The following is a 16,687-nucleotide window of genomic DNA, read 5'->3' as shown; positions in this document are numbered from 1 at the left end:
TAGGTCTCTATTCTCATTCTGGTTGTTCTTCATCATTAGGAAGTGTGAGTTATGGAATAGGTCTCTATTCTCATTCTGGTTGTTCTTTATCACTCAGGAAGTGTGAGTTATGGAATAGGTCTCTATTCTCATTCTGGTTGTTCTTCATCATTAGGAAGTGTGAGTTATGGAATAGGTCTCTATTCTCATTCTGGTTGTTCTTTATCACTCAGGAAGTCAGAGTTATGGAATAGGTTTCTATTCTCATTCTGGTTGTTCTTTATCACTCAGGAAGTCTGAGTTATGGAATAGGTCTCTATTCTCATTCTGGTTGTTCTTCATCATTAGGAAGTGTGAGTTATGGAATAGGTCTCTATTCTCATTCTGGTTGTTCTTTATCACTCAGGAAGTGTGAGTTATGGAATAGGTCTCTATTCTCATTCTGTAATAGATGTTAAATTTGCATCGGGGATAAAGAATATTAATTTTTTTTTTTTTTTTACCCATACACCGATGTGTGTTAGCACATTCTCATTCTGGTTGTTCTTTATCACTGAGGAAGTGTGAGTTATGGAATAGGTCTCTATTCTCATTCTGGTTGTTCTTTATCACTCAGGAAGTCTGAGTTATGGAATAGGTCTCTATTCTCATTCTGGTTGTTCTTCATCATTAGGAAGTGTGAGTTATGGAATAGGTCTCTATTCTCATTCTGGTTGTTCTTTATCACTCAGGAAGTCAGAGTTATGGAATAGGTTTCTATTCTCATTCTGGTTGTTCTTTATCACTCAGGAAGTCTGAGTTATGGAATAGGTCTCTATTCTCATTCTGGTTGTTCTTCATCATTAGGAAGTGTGAGTTATGGAATAGGTCTCTATTCTCATTCTGGTTGTTCTTTATCACTCAGGAAGTGTGAGTTATGGTATAGGTCTCTATTCTCATTCTGTAATAGATGTTAAATTTGCATCGGGGATAAAGAATATTAATTTTTTTTTTTTTTTTACCCATACACCGATGTGTGTTAGCACATTCTCATTCTGGTTGTTCTTTATCACTGAGGAAGTGTGAGTTATGGAATAGGTCTCTATTCTCATTCTGGTTGTTCTTTATCACTCAGGAAGTGTGAGTTATGGAATAGGTCTCTATTCTCATTCTGGTTGTTCTTTATCACTCAGGAAGTCTGAGTTATGGAATAGGTCTCTATTCTCATTCTGGTTGTTCTTTATCACTCAGGAAGTGTGAGTTATGGAATAGGTCTCTATTCTCATTCTGTAATAGATGTTAAATTTGCATCGGGGATAAAGAATATTAATTTTTTTTTTTTTTTTACCCATACACCGATGTGTGTTAGCACATTCTCATTCTGGTTGTTCTTTATCACTGAGGAAGTGTGAGTTATGGAATAGGTCTCTATTCTCATTCTGGTTGTTCTTTATCACTCAGGAAGTGTGAGTTATGGAATAGGTCTCTATTCTCATTCTGGTTGTTCTTTATCACTCAGGAAGTCTGAGTTATGGAATAGGTCTCTATTCTCATTCTGGTTGTTCTTTATCACTCAGGAAGTGTGAGTTATGGAATAGGTCTCTATTCTCATTCTGGTTGTTCTTTATCACTCAGGAAGTCTGAGTTATGGAATAGGTCTCTATTCTCATTCTGGTTGTTCTTTATCACTCAGGAAGTTGCATCGGGGATAAAGAATATTAATTTTGGTTTTTTTTTTACCCATACACCGATGTGTGTTAGCACATTCTCATTCTGGTTGTTCTTTATCACTGAGGAAGTGTGAGTTATGGAATAGGTCTCTATTCTCATTCTGGTTGTTCTTTATCACTCAGGAAGTCTGAGTTATGGAATAGGTCTCTATTCTCATTCTGGTTGTTCTTTATCACTCAGGAAGTGTGAGTTATGGAATAGGTCTCTATTCTCATTCTGGTTGTTCTTTATCACTCAGGAAGTCTGAGTTATGGAATAGGTCTCTATTCTCATTCTGGTTGTTCTTTATCACTCAGGAAGTGTGAGTTATGGAATAGGTCTCTATTCTCATTCTGGTTGTTCTTTATCACTCAGGAAGTGTGAGTTATGGAATAGGTCTCTATTCTCATTCTGGTTGTTCTTTATCACTCAGGAAGTGTGAGTTATGGAATAGGTCTCTATTCTCATTCTGGTTGTTCTTTATCACTCAGGAAGTGTGAGTTATGGAATAGGTCTCTATTCTCATTCTGGTTGTTTTTATCACTCAGGAAGTGTGAGTTATGGAATAGGTCTCTATTCTCATTCTGGTTGTTTTTATCACTGAGGAAGTGTGAGTTATGGAATAGGTCTCTATTCTCATTCTGGTTGTTCTTTATCACTCAGGAAGTCTGAGTTATGGACTAGGTCTCTATTCTCATTCTGGTTGTTCTTTATCACTCAGGAAGTGTGAGTTATGGAATAGGTCTCTATTCTCATTCTGGTTGTTCTTTATCACTTTTATCATGCTGCCTCCATCTTGGTCATGTCCCTCGTATCAACCTCCGTCTTGGTCATGTCCCTCGTATCAACCTCCATCTTGGTCATGTCCCTCGTATCAACCTCCATCTTGGTCATGTCCCTCGTATCAACCTCCATCTTGGACATGTCCCTCGTATCAACCTCCATCTTGGTCATGTCCCTCGTATCAACCTCCATCTTGGTCATGTCCCTCGTATCAACCTCCATCTTGGTCATGTCCCTCGTATCAACCTCCATCTTGGTCATGTCCCTCGTATCAACCTCCATCTTGGTCATGTCCCTGGTATCAACCTCCATCTTGGTCATGTCCCTCGTATCAACCTCCATCTTGGTCATGTCCCTTGTATCAACCTCCACCGTGGTCATGTCCCTCGTATCCAATAACAATAATTCATGCCAATATAATCATCTTGCAATAAGGAACAAGAATATGTTGTTCTTCCAGCCTCGGGTTGGTAACTTTGATATCAAAAAGGGAGAAATTTGAGATAGCTGCACCATGATAAAGGTCTATAACACAGGTCTAGGTAATTTGTTTTCCTTCTTATTGTTCTATTCTGTTCTCAGTTATGTTAAAAGTCAATTTACCATTCACCATTGCTTTAGTTGTTACTATGCATCAAGTTGGATTAGTACTTGATAATTCTGTTGACTATCAATCTGGAGCATGTCTACAGTAGTCATATAACTTAATAATGTCCATACAGCTTGACTTACCTGCTGACTAGCCTTCATTATCTGGCATTGATCCCCCTCATTGATGATAGAACATGTGGCTTTGTCTTCGTGAACATAATGACAACCAGAACAGCTGTAATCAACATCAATCAAATGGATTCAAGTTACCTTCAAGTCATTTAGTAATAAAGTTATCTGAGTACCTGTTCAATTGTCAATAATCACAGAAAGCTTGAACCATCTCAAAATAATTGTTTTTTTATTTTTATGTACTCCCGAATAAATCTGACAGCATATACATGTATACACTCAAATTTGTTATAATTTTTAGTTACACAAATTAATGGCCATTCAACAGGGAAAACAATTTGTATAGCATGTATAGCATTATGTTCAACTACATAACATACACCATTAGTGACTCACAAAAGTTACCTGTGTGTACACAACTAAAGTGGTCCAAATGCATTCTGTACATTTTCAGAGAATTGGGAAGACTAGTACATGTATGTAAGAGCATTCTGACAATTCATACAGGCTTTGGATCAGCAACTGGCTGCATCATAGCGCAGCAATCCTCGTCATGACAGATAGTCATAAAAGCAGGTATATTTAGTAACCCTTGGGGACTAACTCTGCCTAAATCCAAGCGCCTGTATGATAGTAATCAGAACCAGAGTTAGAAGATTTTCAGAGAATTGTATAGGCTCATGCAGTCTTCGGATGAAATGAGGCCTTATTGGATGAGCCATTTACAAAGTAGATTTTAGTAATGTCTAGAAATGTCTGTGTAAATGTCTTAGTCATTTGGAAGGAAATTAAAAACCAATATTTAACTTCAAAATATACTCACCTATGATTGCAGAAGAATGGACTTTGCATGGTCTGGCACCCGGGCTGTATGCCAAATTCACAGCCTTGGTTTTTCCCCCATAAGATTTCTTCTCCATAATCAAAGTTCACTTTGTACCAGCCTGAATCCTCAAAAACTGCAAGTGTCAAGTTATCTAAAAAAGTCCGGTGTGGCTGCAGAAGTAAGAATATGTAAATAAAAAATTGATGTACATGCATGTCCAACAAGTGCGAAGGAACATGCCGAAAAACAGTACCGGTACATTATGCAACCCTATTAAACTTTCGGTCCTAAGCACTGTTTTTAGGCTTCATCCTACACACAGAAAAAACCTTGATATATCAAGTACTGACCCAATTCAGCTGACGTCATCATTAGAATAATCTCGGATGCGCCATACTGGTAGGCAATGTCACTGTGCGTTATTCAGTGTGAAGTGCGCACTTTTGGCACTGTAGCATTTGTATGTAAACCTATTGCCCACATGCGTGCAAGGGGTCATTACTCGATAATTAATTTTTGATGTATCGGCTGACAGGCATCAGGTCTTTCAAAGTAATTTTTAGATCTGACGCAGTAAGGCAAAAAAAAGTGTTCTGTTCCTGGTTACGCGACTGACCCTAATTTTATGCCGTAACCCTAAACTTTTTATATGGCTTGAAAAAAAAATTGAAAAAAATGTTTTTTAACAAAATCACACTAAAAAAACTAGAACACATCCAGACAAGATTACTGATTTGAGTCTAATGATTTTGTGATCCATGGACGTCACGTCGTGTTTCCTGAAATACCCAGCAGAAAAAACTGCGCATGCATTTCTACCTGACGGCGCGCAATCTGAAGATTGCACAAACTTAACATTGAGCTGCAGATTCTGCATAGCACAAACTAAACATTGTGCAAAAGTTTGTTCAATTTGTTGATTGCGCTCCACAGATAAATGAAAGAGGACTCAACAGAAGACACGAGTGGACGATTTAGGGCACATAGAGTGCATTGTGATCTCTATTGGTCTGCCTTGGCACTTTCGAGAGAATTTGTTTACAATTATCCGAATAAAAATGTAACTGTGGGCAGAATGATCAGTTGGTTTGACATGTTATATTGTAACCCCTACCCCCCCCCCCCAAATTTTAAACCTAATTCACACAAACTTGATCTTGGATGAGCGAAGGTTCCAATATTACACTTTGGAGAAATGGCTTAATTTAATCAGTCATTATGTGGATTGATTTATGTGGCTTGACTCAATTAAGGGTAGAAACTCAAATACTGGACTAGAAGTACTATAAATTTAGCTCAATGTCTTCTTTGAAAACAAATCAAATTGAAAACGAGGATATATTTATTGGAATTGATTTTGTTTTTACTTATTTCAAGTTCTATTTAGTATGCCAGTAATTGTACTGTAGGATTTTTTCTTTTGGTCAATAGAGTACCCTAATGATGATGATGTCGTATGCTATTCTGATCTTGTTCTAAAGTCCATAAGCAAGTGTACAGCTGGGTCCTCGGCCAGTTGAAGGGCTTTGATGCCACCATCAAGGTGAGAGAGTGGGAGCGACAAAGCAGAGATGCAAGGTAGCCCCACTTGTGTAGGCTGCTGCGGCATGGCCCTGCGTCGGAACCTGTTCAAGAGGCACTAATGCCGCAGGAGAGGTCCATTCCCAGTAGCTGGTTGGTGGGGTCGGCGACCAGGAACTTGTGCGGGACGTTGGTATGGTCTTGCCACCCTATGCGCCATAGATCGTCTGCGGTCACTGCAGTGTCCGGGAAATTGGACCAGATTGGGTTTCTAGACTTAAGTCTAGGCCTGGGGTGGAAGTCGAGGTCTCGGAGGAGAGGGAGCTCAGGGTTGGATCGGATCTTACAGACCAGCCTAGATGTGGCTACCTCTCTTTTCGGATGTCTAGAGGGGCAATGTTGCTCAGGACTGGGAGATAATCTGTCCTTGTCCTGCAAACGGTCAATTGATGGTTCTCATGGTGTTGTTGAGTTATAGACATCCACACGGCCGGTGTGGACAGAGGTCCTCCTAACTGGAGCACAATACACTTTCCCAGGTTTTGGGATGGCAATGGTTTTAGCAGTTCTCATAGTTTTAGGAAGATTTTTCACTGAGATTACTCACGAAAGGAAGACTAGCCAGTTTCTTGCTGCAGGGCCCAGATGTTTCAGGAATTCTGACTGGATGTTGTCATACCCTGGGGCTTTACCACACTTCAGGTCGTTAAAAGCTGTATTCACTTCTTTAAAATATTGAATTCATGTAAACGTAAATTGTATTTACTGCATGGTTTATACATTTTTATTTTGCTATTTTTGAAAAGAAATTTTCTGCACATTGTCATCAGATTTTTATGAAATGCTTTATGAAGAGTAAATTACTAAAAACAAACAAAAACATGATCGTCCCCGCCTGCATCCTTTTTTCGAGGCCGCAATCCTTTTTAATATCTTTTTTGCCCGATTTTTTTTACAAAAAATTTAACATTTGTTTTCTATTTTTAATAAATCCTTAAAAAGGACTGGCTTAGGGGCTTTTCCCGAATCTAAAAGGATGGTCACATTTGGTCCGTTTCATTCAATATCATTTGAATTAAAAACACAATCACAGATTAAACATTAAAAATATTGCGTCTCTGCACGATCATCACCCAGCAAAATAATCCCCAAAAATACACCAGAACAAAACAAAATCAGGAGGAAAAACATCTTAATACATTAAACAGTAAAACAATATTCTCTTTTTTGTTCATCCAGGGTATCAGAAATGTTTCATGTTTGAAAAATGAGGCCAACACGTTCTGTAGTTTTTCTTAAACACACAAAAAAATTCCAAGGAACTGCTCCAACTTGACCACGCTGTTGACGTAACGTGCATGCCCACCAGCGATGACAATGTTGTATGGTTCTAGCTCGGGCACCAACGCTGGTTACTATTGCAATTTTGGGGAAATACCAGATTCTCCCGAGCTTGTGAAGACACATGAAGTCTTTAATCTCGAGGCGTTTTTAACTGATTTTGTAAGCTGACACGTCATTTTACCGACAGAGGGTGTCACTTTCCGCTATCACATTGTTCAGTAATCTGAACAACAAAAGGCACACACAATAGAGTTTGATAATGTGGGACCTTAAAAATCACTGGAGCGCATAATCCATCCTGGGACGGCCCCATGACAATTTTGGAATGACCGCATTCTGGGAACGAGTATGCACGTGGGCGGCCGCGTTCTTAATTTATCCATGGTCCCTTCATTGGGGGGGGGGGGGGGCATTATCAAGGCACCCAATGAGGTACATTAGTAGGCAATGTCTGGATCGCCTGAGCTAGTGAACTCTTCAAGAAGTTGTTGGCATTCAGAGTCTAGGCATGGAATGTATGTAGATAGGCCAGAAACTAATCTTATGTACGCTTCAGTCACTGATGGTTCTTTGGTGGGGATGTAAACGCCACTCTTTTCAAGCTGTTCAGAGAATTTGGTCCAGTTTGCCTCGCTGAAGTTCCAGCGTGTTTTTTGTAGAGATCTGGTTATTAGGATTCGTAGCCCAACGTGGGTCACAATAGGCCTGTGCTGACTCCTTGGAAAGTCACCTAGTACCTGTACAGCTGTTTGTAGTGGTTGGTCATTGTGTCAGGGGACCCAGCACACGTCAGGTAAATAGTCTTGATTCCAGCGTGCAGAGTCGAAGGAGCGGGGTTTTTTCAAGTTGATGACCAGGCTCAAGCTCAGTTGAGATGACCACTCCATCAACCAGTCTCCATTGCTGTTTGCGTTTCCATAATCCCAAGACTGCATGGTGGCTGTAAAGTCTCCCACATACATGTACATGTAGATAGCTGGATGTTGATGAGCTGGCAGAGCAGTGTCGGTCTAGTCGATAGAAGGTGGTTTGTAGACGTTGATGATTTTGTAGCTGCCACACGGATAGTATCAAAAAGTTCTGCTGATTCAAGAAGTTCAGTGTCGGCTAGATCAGATTGGATATACGTACAGTCAACTCCCGTTATTACGAGCTCGCATATTACGAGGTTCCGGTTAATACAAGGTTTTTTGCCGGTCCGGAACTGCCCCATGCGTGTTTCAATGCATTAATACATTGATTATACGAGCACGGTAGTAGCGAGAACACGGTTATAACGAGGTAATTTGGGCGACCCATTATGAGCAAAACATTGTTTAAAACCCTTTTATAACAAGAACAATACAAAAAAACAACAAAAGAAATACTTGTACAGCTTGTAAAGTCGTTATTTGTGGCGTTTAAGACATACAGTAGAGGTGTTAAGTGGCCGCTACCGCTAGCAACACTAATCCAAAACCGGGAGTCCCGAGTCAGCAAGCAAGGTTGTTAATACCAAACTTTGGCATTGTAGTCCAGCTGCTAACGCCCATATGTGGACAAATTGTGCACTTTTTGGTAAAAGCATGAAATTTCCTACAGTTGTTATATTCACCCTAAAGATCATTTTAAGACTTGGACCCATCTTGGTAGGATTAGGAGGCTTGCATGGTTCAAACAATGAAAAAATCTTTAGTAATGATACTGATCCACTGAGTTTATGAGCCCATTTTGCATTTTCTTAAGAAAAAAACCACCCACAACTTACAAGCAAAACTAGTTGTGTGATCAATATTATTTAATGCAAATAGCAAGATTTTACCTGGTATCCCACATTGGCAATGAACCATCTAATATGACACTGGTGTGAAAATTAAGATTCTATTTTTTTTTTGCTAGCTGCGAATAGGTGTATTGCACATGCACACACACATGCATGAGCAATATAACACGGAACAGCAAGATCTTCCCTGGTATCTCGCGTAAGTAATGATGTACCATTACACTGGTGGTTACCAATGAAAATCCAGCTTTTATTTTATTGACTGCTTATACGGCCAAAGTTTTTCACAGCGTGTGCAATATGCATTGCAGCAGCAAGATTTTCCCTGGTATCTCGCGTTAGCAATAAACCATCCAGCATTAAACGGGTGGTTACCGATGAAAACCAAGACTCTATTTATTGGCAATAAACTGCCTCCGACCAAAGTTTTGCACCGAAACTTCCCAAAACAATAACACAAGTTAAAATCTCACACATTTTTTGATTCATGTCAAATGTAAATTGATTTCAAAATTGTATTTCAAACTAAACTAACTTAATTAAAACAGTTTTAATAGCCTAATTTTGTGCTTGTTTGTGCAGTACATGACACACTACTCTATGCACACGTAGTCCATTGCAGCTCTGCCATGCATCTGTGTACTTGTTCGGCCATAATGCACTTTGTGCATAGTACAATGATTATTAATACCGCGATCGCTTATAACAAGGTCCGGATAATACGAGAAAAACCGGCCAGTCCAGCGGACCTCGTATTAACGGGAGTCGACTGTAGCTCTTCCGTACTGCTGATGACCTGCGAAGGCCACAAGGTCGTAGTTTACAACTTGAGTCTGCTTCTTTGATCATTAGCGCAAACATTTACTTCTTGGAGGCAGATAATGTCAACTTTTTCTGTGGAGCAGGTGGTAGCTAGGATTTCATGCTTTGCAGCGGAGATGCCTTCGATGATAAGCTTGAGGATTCTGACAGCAGGGCCAATATCTAGAAAGACATTGCCTGCTTCTTGGTGTTCAAGATCAGGGCCAGGATCCGGTGCAGAATTAGGCGAGCAGGTTGGATCATCAGTTTCCCCAGGCCAACCTGGGTACTCACAGAGGTTGTGGCTGATCAATTATTCCCCCTGTACCCTAATTAAAACTGTTACTGCTCCCAAATATCCAGCTTTTCACAGCAGTAAATAGTACACCCCAAAAATTCAACTTTTCTTACAACATTTTGCTTATAGAAATCATGAGAAATTGTCATCAGAACCGGCTCAGAGTGCAACACACAGCATGTTGAGTCACAAATGTTTTCCCGGTGCCCTTAGGCCCCAGACCTCAAGGGCTTCGCATTGGTCCCCGCCCCCAAGAAACAACCCTTAATTTTAAGAGTTGGAGAACACTACAATAACATTATACACTGTAGAACTTCATGACCACTTCAAAAACCAAATCCACCATACCAATGACAGCCCAACTTCTCCATGCCTGCTTGGTTCAATTCTCATGAAGAACTTTGTAAACTTTCTACATCAATACCAGCACATTCTATGTACGGCTGCCAACTTGTCACTTTCGATCCTGAAAATGCAGGACACAAATGTCAGCATTGTGGAAAGAACATTGATTTTTAGTTGTGAATTCTTTTGTGTATTACCTGATCAACAACTGGTGCCATAATAGAGCCAAACATCATGCTAGTAGCCCAGTGCGAGGAATATCCATCACTGGTCTGTTCAAATAAATGGGGAAACAAATAAGGTACAACAAGGGTAACATCTGTTAAGTATCAGTAAAATTCACAACAGTTGTGTTATTAAACAGAGGGAAATTTGCATTAGGATAAAGAATATAAGTTTTTGTTTTACCCATATATACACTGATGTGTGTTAGCACTGTATACTCAGTACTTGCCTAATGTGCCTGTGATTTTTGTTCACAGAGTTTACAGAGTTTATTACTATTTTTAAATCAAAGCTGGAAAACCACAACTGTTTTGATTAGTGAATCTTTGCATAATTTGTCCAGACTTAATTATGTACAATGGTGACTTGATTTGACCTTACTTTCTGTCCCAATGTTCAAACAGAACCCAATGTTCAAATAGAAATATATTAAGCTACTGAAATGATACATTGTTGTAATAATTACAGCAGGGCCCAATTTCATGGAGCTGCTTAACGGGCGATTTTGTGCTTAATGGGCGCGCCTAGCAAATTTGGTATTTCATGGCTCGCTTGTTTTTTTGCTTAAAGCGGTAAGCAAGCACAAAGGGTCCTTAAAGCCCCAACTTTCTGCTTAAGCACCCTGTTTAAGCACAGCGCATAGTGCAACATCATAGCAATACATTGTTAGTGTGGCGGCGCAGCCGTGTGTATTTTATGTGTGTGTGTGTGTTTGGTAGGTGCAGCGGAGTAAGCGTTTGTCTAAAATGTTTCAGCAATGTTGTACAATGTATCTTCTTCTTGTTTACTCTCAAGTCAGTGTGTAACCTTTCAAGGGGCGCTTTGAAACAATACAAACAATACATATATCAGACAGAGAAAGTGACGATTTGGTTTTCATCGCCACTCTGCATTTATTTCTCCCGCAAACTTGTCAGCAATTTCTTCTTTTTGGCTTAAGCAATCGATCTAAAATGTTGCGTGCGCAGTTGATTTACTTGCCTAAGCTAGCATCCGCTTGTGAAATAGGTTTATGCAAATTTTTCTGCTACAGTAAGCAACAAAAATTGCTTACCGTTAAGCAATTGGGCCGAAATATTACTTGTTTAAATTTTGATGTTTACACATTATTGTCATCATGACTATAGTTAACCAAACATGCATTCAAGTTAGTCTAAGTAATATTTCTCAGGAGACTAATTAAGTACCTTTTCAAGAGGCCCACCAAAGCAAGTTTCTTGACAGCCAAAATGCTTCTGAGCTTGTACAATTACTGATGGGGTTACCAGTCGAGGTTGTCCATGTGAATCATCAACAGCAGGACAAAGCCCACTAGTACATTCATGATCATTAGCTACAGCAAACACAATCAAACATAATTAGGATAATGATCTGTCCAACAGGCGTGTAAAATGAAGATGAATTGATTCAGGCCAAAGTAGTATCAACCAAATTGCTGACAACAGTTGTGTTCAAGTGTCATACATTGTGTACATGTCGTTCTCTGAAACCAGTCATAAAATGCACTTTCAACCAAACAAAACCAAACTTGAACTTTGTACTTTGTGTACCTAGCTCATTTAGTCGTGGGATTTCTGGAAAAAATTACACTTAGGGGCTTTCTGGGGTAAAAGTTGGGAACTAGACTTTGTAACACGTTTTTGGCCGATTTCACTAAACTTTGTTTTGCGATCATCGCTAAATGTAACGCAAGCGCGACGCAAACCACAAAATCCATCGCAGTTCCGATGGGCTGCATTTTCAATTTCCCTAAGGTATTTTTGCAACAGATTTTATTTGCGATGGATTTATATAACAACCTTTACCTGGTCTGGGTGAGGCTCTCGCAGAATTATTTTACCTTTGGCCCATCATCGCAGCAGTTTTGCATGACAACTAAAAAAGTCGTCCGCCATTTTTTCAAGAAAACACATTGAAATCAGCTTTTATGGTTGGGACGTAGAAAAGCGCTATAGCTATAGGTTTTATCTGAAACCAGCCACACAGAATTAACCATTATGTGCCACATTTACCATCAAACAAAGTTTAGCAAAGTTGTAACTTGTAGTATTAGTAAGACAATCAAATGAAGAATCATAAATAAAGGAAAACTTCCAACTACATTATGCTGGGCTGTGAGTGATGTAAACACAATGGTAAATATACATCAAAAAGATAATAAAAACGCTGCTATCTTGCAGTTTATCGTGACCACACAATGTCCGCGATCAAAATACTCAAAAACAAAAGTGTTACAATAAGCTAACCACTAAAAATCAATAATTAACTGTGCCAAAACAAACAAACACACATACACAAGCATGCCTGCATATAATATTATTATAAGTATCGGATCGATGGGTTTGTTCTGTCACAGAAAATACGTTCTCTTTTGCATGCAGAGGGGCACGAGCGTTATTCACGTACGGCAGATGCATTGCAGTTGAATTTTACGATGGATTTGATATTTACGTCTACTCAAGAGGACCCGCAAAAATCAATCTTGCGATGGATTGCAAAAACGGCCGACTTTAGTGAAATCAGTTTTTTAAATCCATTGCAAATTTATGACTGATTTCGCGATTTGCGATGGATATTGGCTGTTTGCGATTGACTTAAAGTTTAGTGAAATCGGCCCCTGATGGAATTAGTATTATTTAATACCCATAAATATGCAAATTAGTGCCGCCATTACAGAAAAATCAGTTTTCTTCAGTATTTCGGTAACTAGGCAAGCAAATATGACCATTGAAGTGATTTACCTATGTTTTGAAGGTCTCAGAAAAAAATTAAAACATTTCTGAAGTAATTAGTGGTAAACAATATTAACAAATATGCAAATTAGTGGCAGCCATAGCAGAAAAATTATGTTTCTCCAATATCTCTGAAACTAGGCAAGTAAATATGACAAAGAAATGTTTTTACCTATGTTCTGAGGGTCAAGCAATGCATGGAATGTGATCAATGACAAGCCAAATGCCTATAAGATGCAAATGAGCTGGTATATACACGCGGCTAAAAGAAATTCAAATTTGTGTTCGAGTTCTCACAGTCTGTCGTGTTTATGCAAGACAAAACGCACGACGCGCAAATCTTGCTGTCTCCAGGATTTGAGACTCATGATTTTTTTTATCCACATCATGCGTTTCTGGTTTCTAAAACCCACAAACAAACACCAACGATGCATTGTACAACATGCACTTTTTGTTGAGCGCATTCTACAGACTGATTGGCACAATGTGCAGAGTGCGCAATATTTTTCCATATCATCAGCTTGAGCTGCCTTGCTAACAATGCCCAAATCTGCAGATTGCACATACTTTTGCTCGATCAGCAGATTCAGCTGCCTATCCTGCAAAGCACAAACTGCAGATTGTGCACAGTTTGTCCCAATTTTTTTAGCAAATCCATTGAACAGAAATTGTTAGCGGTTGTATTTCAGACGTCATTTTAGCCGGAAATTTATCTTTTTGGAATCACATCTGAGACAATCATATCTCCATTAACCAGGGACATCTCCTGCGTTGATGCATTTTGAAACAGTTTTTTAGTTACTCGGTTTTTTTTTATGAATTAAATTGGATAAGTACATGTAGGTACATTGTAATTCTTACACACTTGCTAAACGTATAGGAAGAAAAAACAACCAAACTTTCCAACCTACAGACCCTATTTAAAACTGACAACAGTATTAACTGTAACCGGAAACAGAACACTCTTTTCAGTTGGCCTTAACTGTCAGGTTTGTTCTCAACTTTTACAGGGTTCGTGGATGTTTTTAACGGAAAGGTGTTCATGGATAGGAATCAAAGTGAACTGAATTGGTTTTGTCTCAGTAAATCATCAAGAATCGACTAGTTTAAAACAATTAGTTTCAAACCTCTTCACCGTATTTTGATTTCCTTATTAATAAATATAGCTCACATGTATAGGGATGGTAAAAATCTGATTTTATGCTTACTTGTTTCTGTGCAGACTTTGAATTTGCTGAATAAGGAAGATGAGAAACCCAATACATGAAATATTTCATGTACTGCAAGCTGCAAATGCAAAAGAGACAAGAAAAACTGACGGAATGAGCAAAGTATTGGCATATTTATAGTCAATGTTTATGCCATTAACTAAAATGCTTGCATTCTTATATCAACCCTATAGCCACAGTAGTGTACCATCCTCAACTGTGTAAAGTTGTGCGTAATTGCCATTGCATTTAGGAAGTAAACATATACATAAACATGAGCATTTTCAAATATATACAGTGTATAAAAGAGAAGAAAATTTGTTGCCCTTACCAAAATGAATTTGGATTCATCAAACAAGTCATCTTGAAGATGCTCAGGACAGAAATTAATGATGCCTGCAATGGGTCGATTATTCTGATCTACTTTACAGTAGGCAGCGTAAGCTGCAACTTGCTGTTGGACAAAAGGGTGCTACAAATCAAATTATTGTTAAGAGTGTCGTCTTCTTACATGGTAAAAAAAATCCACATTATGAAAAGTTCACTTCAAAGAAACACATACATTGTACACACTAAATAGGTCTATACAGTTTGTCCACATTCCGAAAAAAGCTTGTTTTGGTTGATACAGATCATGTTCAAAAACATAAACACTATGACACCCGAAATTATTTATTTCTAAAACTTCAAAAATAGTATTGTAGAAGAGTATTAAATGGTACAGAACAGTTTTACACCCTGTTAGGTTTCTTGAAAAGACCTGATTAATACAACTTTTACATAATACATCAATGATGTGTCTTGCTTGTTGCCTACGTACATCCACCAATTCTAAAATCTCACTTAACATAGAGTTGTTTGCATAACTCACAAAATTCTGCACTTTTAGGTGCACAGTGCCATGCCGCAATTTGAGCCAATAGTACAATAGAAACAAGGGACATATATCTAACACAAACCATGTACATTTGTATCTAATTCAATTGCAAAGATACTCTTTGGTATTTGATAAATTTGTTTGTTCATGTAACCCATACCATTCTCCAGAAGACGATCAGAGCATACTGATCGAAATGTCGAGTTAATCCAAGGTTCTTTTCAGAACCACCCCAACTCATTTAGAGATACATGTACATGTAGTTATTACATGGTGTTACCGCAAACTCTTCTATAACTCACCCCCAACCCACACTGTCCAGTGTGTTCTGCCTTAACGTATACAACTGTGTCAGTATCGGCAAGTCCTGATCCATTTGAATAAATCTGGTTGATTGGTTCTGGATGAGTTTCATTCCATAGCCACAGACCCTCCAAATGCTCATCAGGTATCTAAACAGTAAAAAACAAAGGAGTTTGCTCTCAATCTTTGGAGACTTGAGTGCTGTGCCTTAAGGGGTCGTTTTAGAGCTGGATACACAAAGTGAATACCAGTCAATTGGTACGTGCAGACGAGGATTTATTCAAAGGACCGCAGGTGTCTAAAAGATGAAAATGACTTAATCCAAAATGGGCTTGCGTTCACACACAGAGTTTATTCTTGTTGAGCGGACTAAACTAGCCCAGGAGGTTGACTATTGGGTCATGCATCAGCGACGCACCAATGCTGGTTCCGGTTATTTTTATTGCGCATGCGTTTTCCACAGGTTTTTTTTATCCGCTATAGTCTCTACGAAACTCATGGTCATCATGTAGCCCAATAAATATGGCTAAATCACTTCATATCCTTGGCCCCAGCACCAAAGTAATTACATTTCTGTGCCCGCTGAAGTTTCCAAACCGCACTATCCTCGCTCGTCAAAACATTACATGTTTTGGGGAGCATCAAATTATTTTGAGAGTGAACTTTTTGAAATATCTCACATCATATTCGTTTAGAAGTTGCAGCTACATGTACACACATTCTCTTAGTTACGTTAAAAAATAGTTTTTCAATTCAACATTAAAACTATTCATTTTATGGACAAGGTTTGTGTTAGAGGTGAATAGAAACCTGACCTTGAGAATCTAAAAAAACATATTTGTACACTCGATTGACCCTTAAAATTTCCCGTTTTGATCGTTTTCTCACAGTGTTGTCTGTTGCCGTGCGTACGCGTATACATTCACATGCATGCAAGATGCAAGACGCATGAATTCTTTGTCACCGTATCTTGACTGCAAAGCGATAACACGCAAACACAACGCAAGATTTGCGCATAGTGCGTCTTGCGTACACACTGCAGACTGTAAGAGTACGAACAAAATGGGAATTCCTTAACGTTGGGAGCTGCATTATTTCATGAAAGAATATATAGATTTGTGAAGAATATATGACGATCAAAACCCACCACAGAAAAATATATGCTGCCATGGAATGTGAATCTGTTGAAATAAGTGCTTTCTTGCAGGTAAGATTTAAGTTATGAAGCTTTAAAAAATTTCCGCCCCTTTTTCGTCCAAAGTCCATTCTGA

At 38.8% G+C, this 16,687-nt stretch overlaps 1 protein-coding gene across 2 annotated transcripts in view; it reads right to left on the bottom strand.

Moving 5' to 3' along the window:
- The window catches only part of LOC117288834 (leishmanolysin-like peptidase 2), a 64,384-nt gene that overhangs the window by 26,792 nt on the left and 20,905 nt on the right, over positions 1-16,687 (bottom strand). For both annotated transcript variants that reach the window (XM_033769688.1, XM_033769696.1), the window contains exons 5-11: positions 15,416-15,565; positions 14,568-14,690; positions 14,237-14,315; positions 11,484-11,629; positions 10,269-10,343; positions 3,998-4,170; positions 3,184-3,277 (exon numbers count right to left, since the gene is read on the bottom strand). In XM_033769688.1, coding sequence (XP_033625579.1) covers positions 3,184-3,277; positions 3,998-4,170; positions 10,269-10,343; positions 11,484-11,629; positions 14,237-14,315; positions 14,568-14,690; positions 15,416-15,565 — 840 coding nt within the window. The remainder of the gene's footprint in view (positions 1-3,183; positions 3,278-3,997; positions 4,171-10,268; positions 10,344-11,483; positions 11,630-14,236; positions 14,316-14,567; positions 14,691-15,415; positions 15,566-16,687) is intronic.

This window comes from Asterias rubens, chromosome 1, assembly GCF_902459465.1.
Source record: "Asterias rubens chromosome 1, eAstRub1.3, whole genome shotgun sequence".
NCBI lineage: Eukaryota > Metazoa > Echinodermata > Asteroidea > Forcipulatida > Asteriidae > Asterias > Asterias rubens.
Note: the sequence above shows the minus strand (reverse complement) of the source record. Positions and strands in the feature narration are given on the sequence as shown.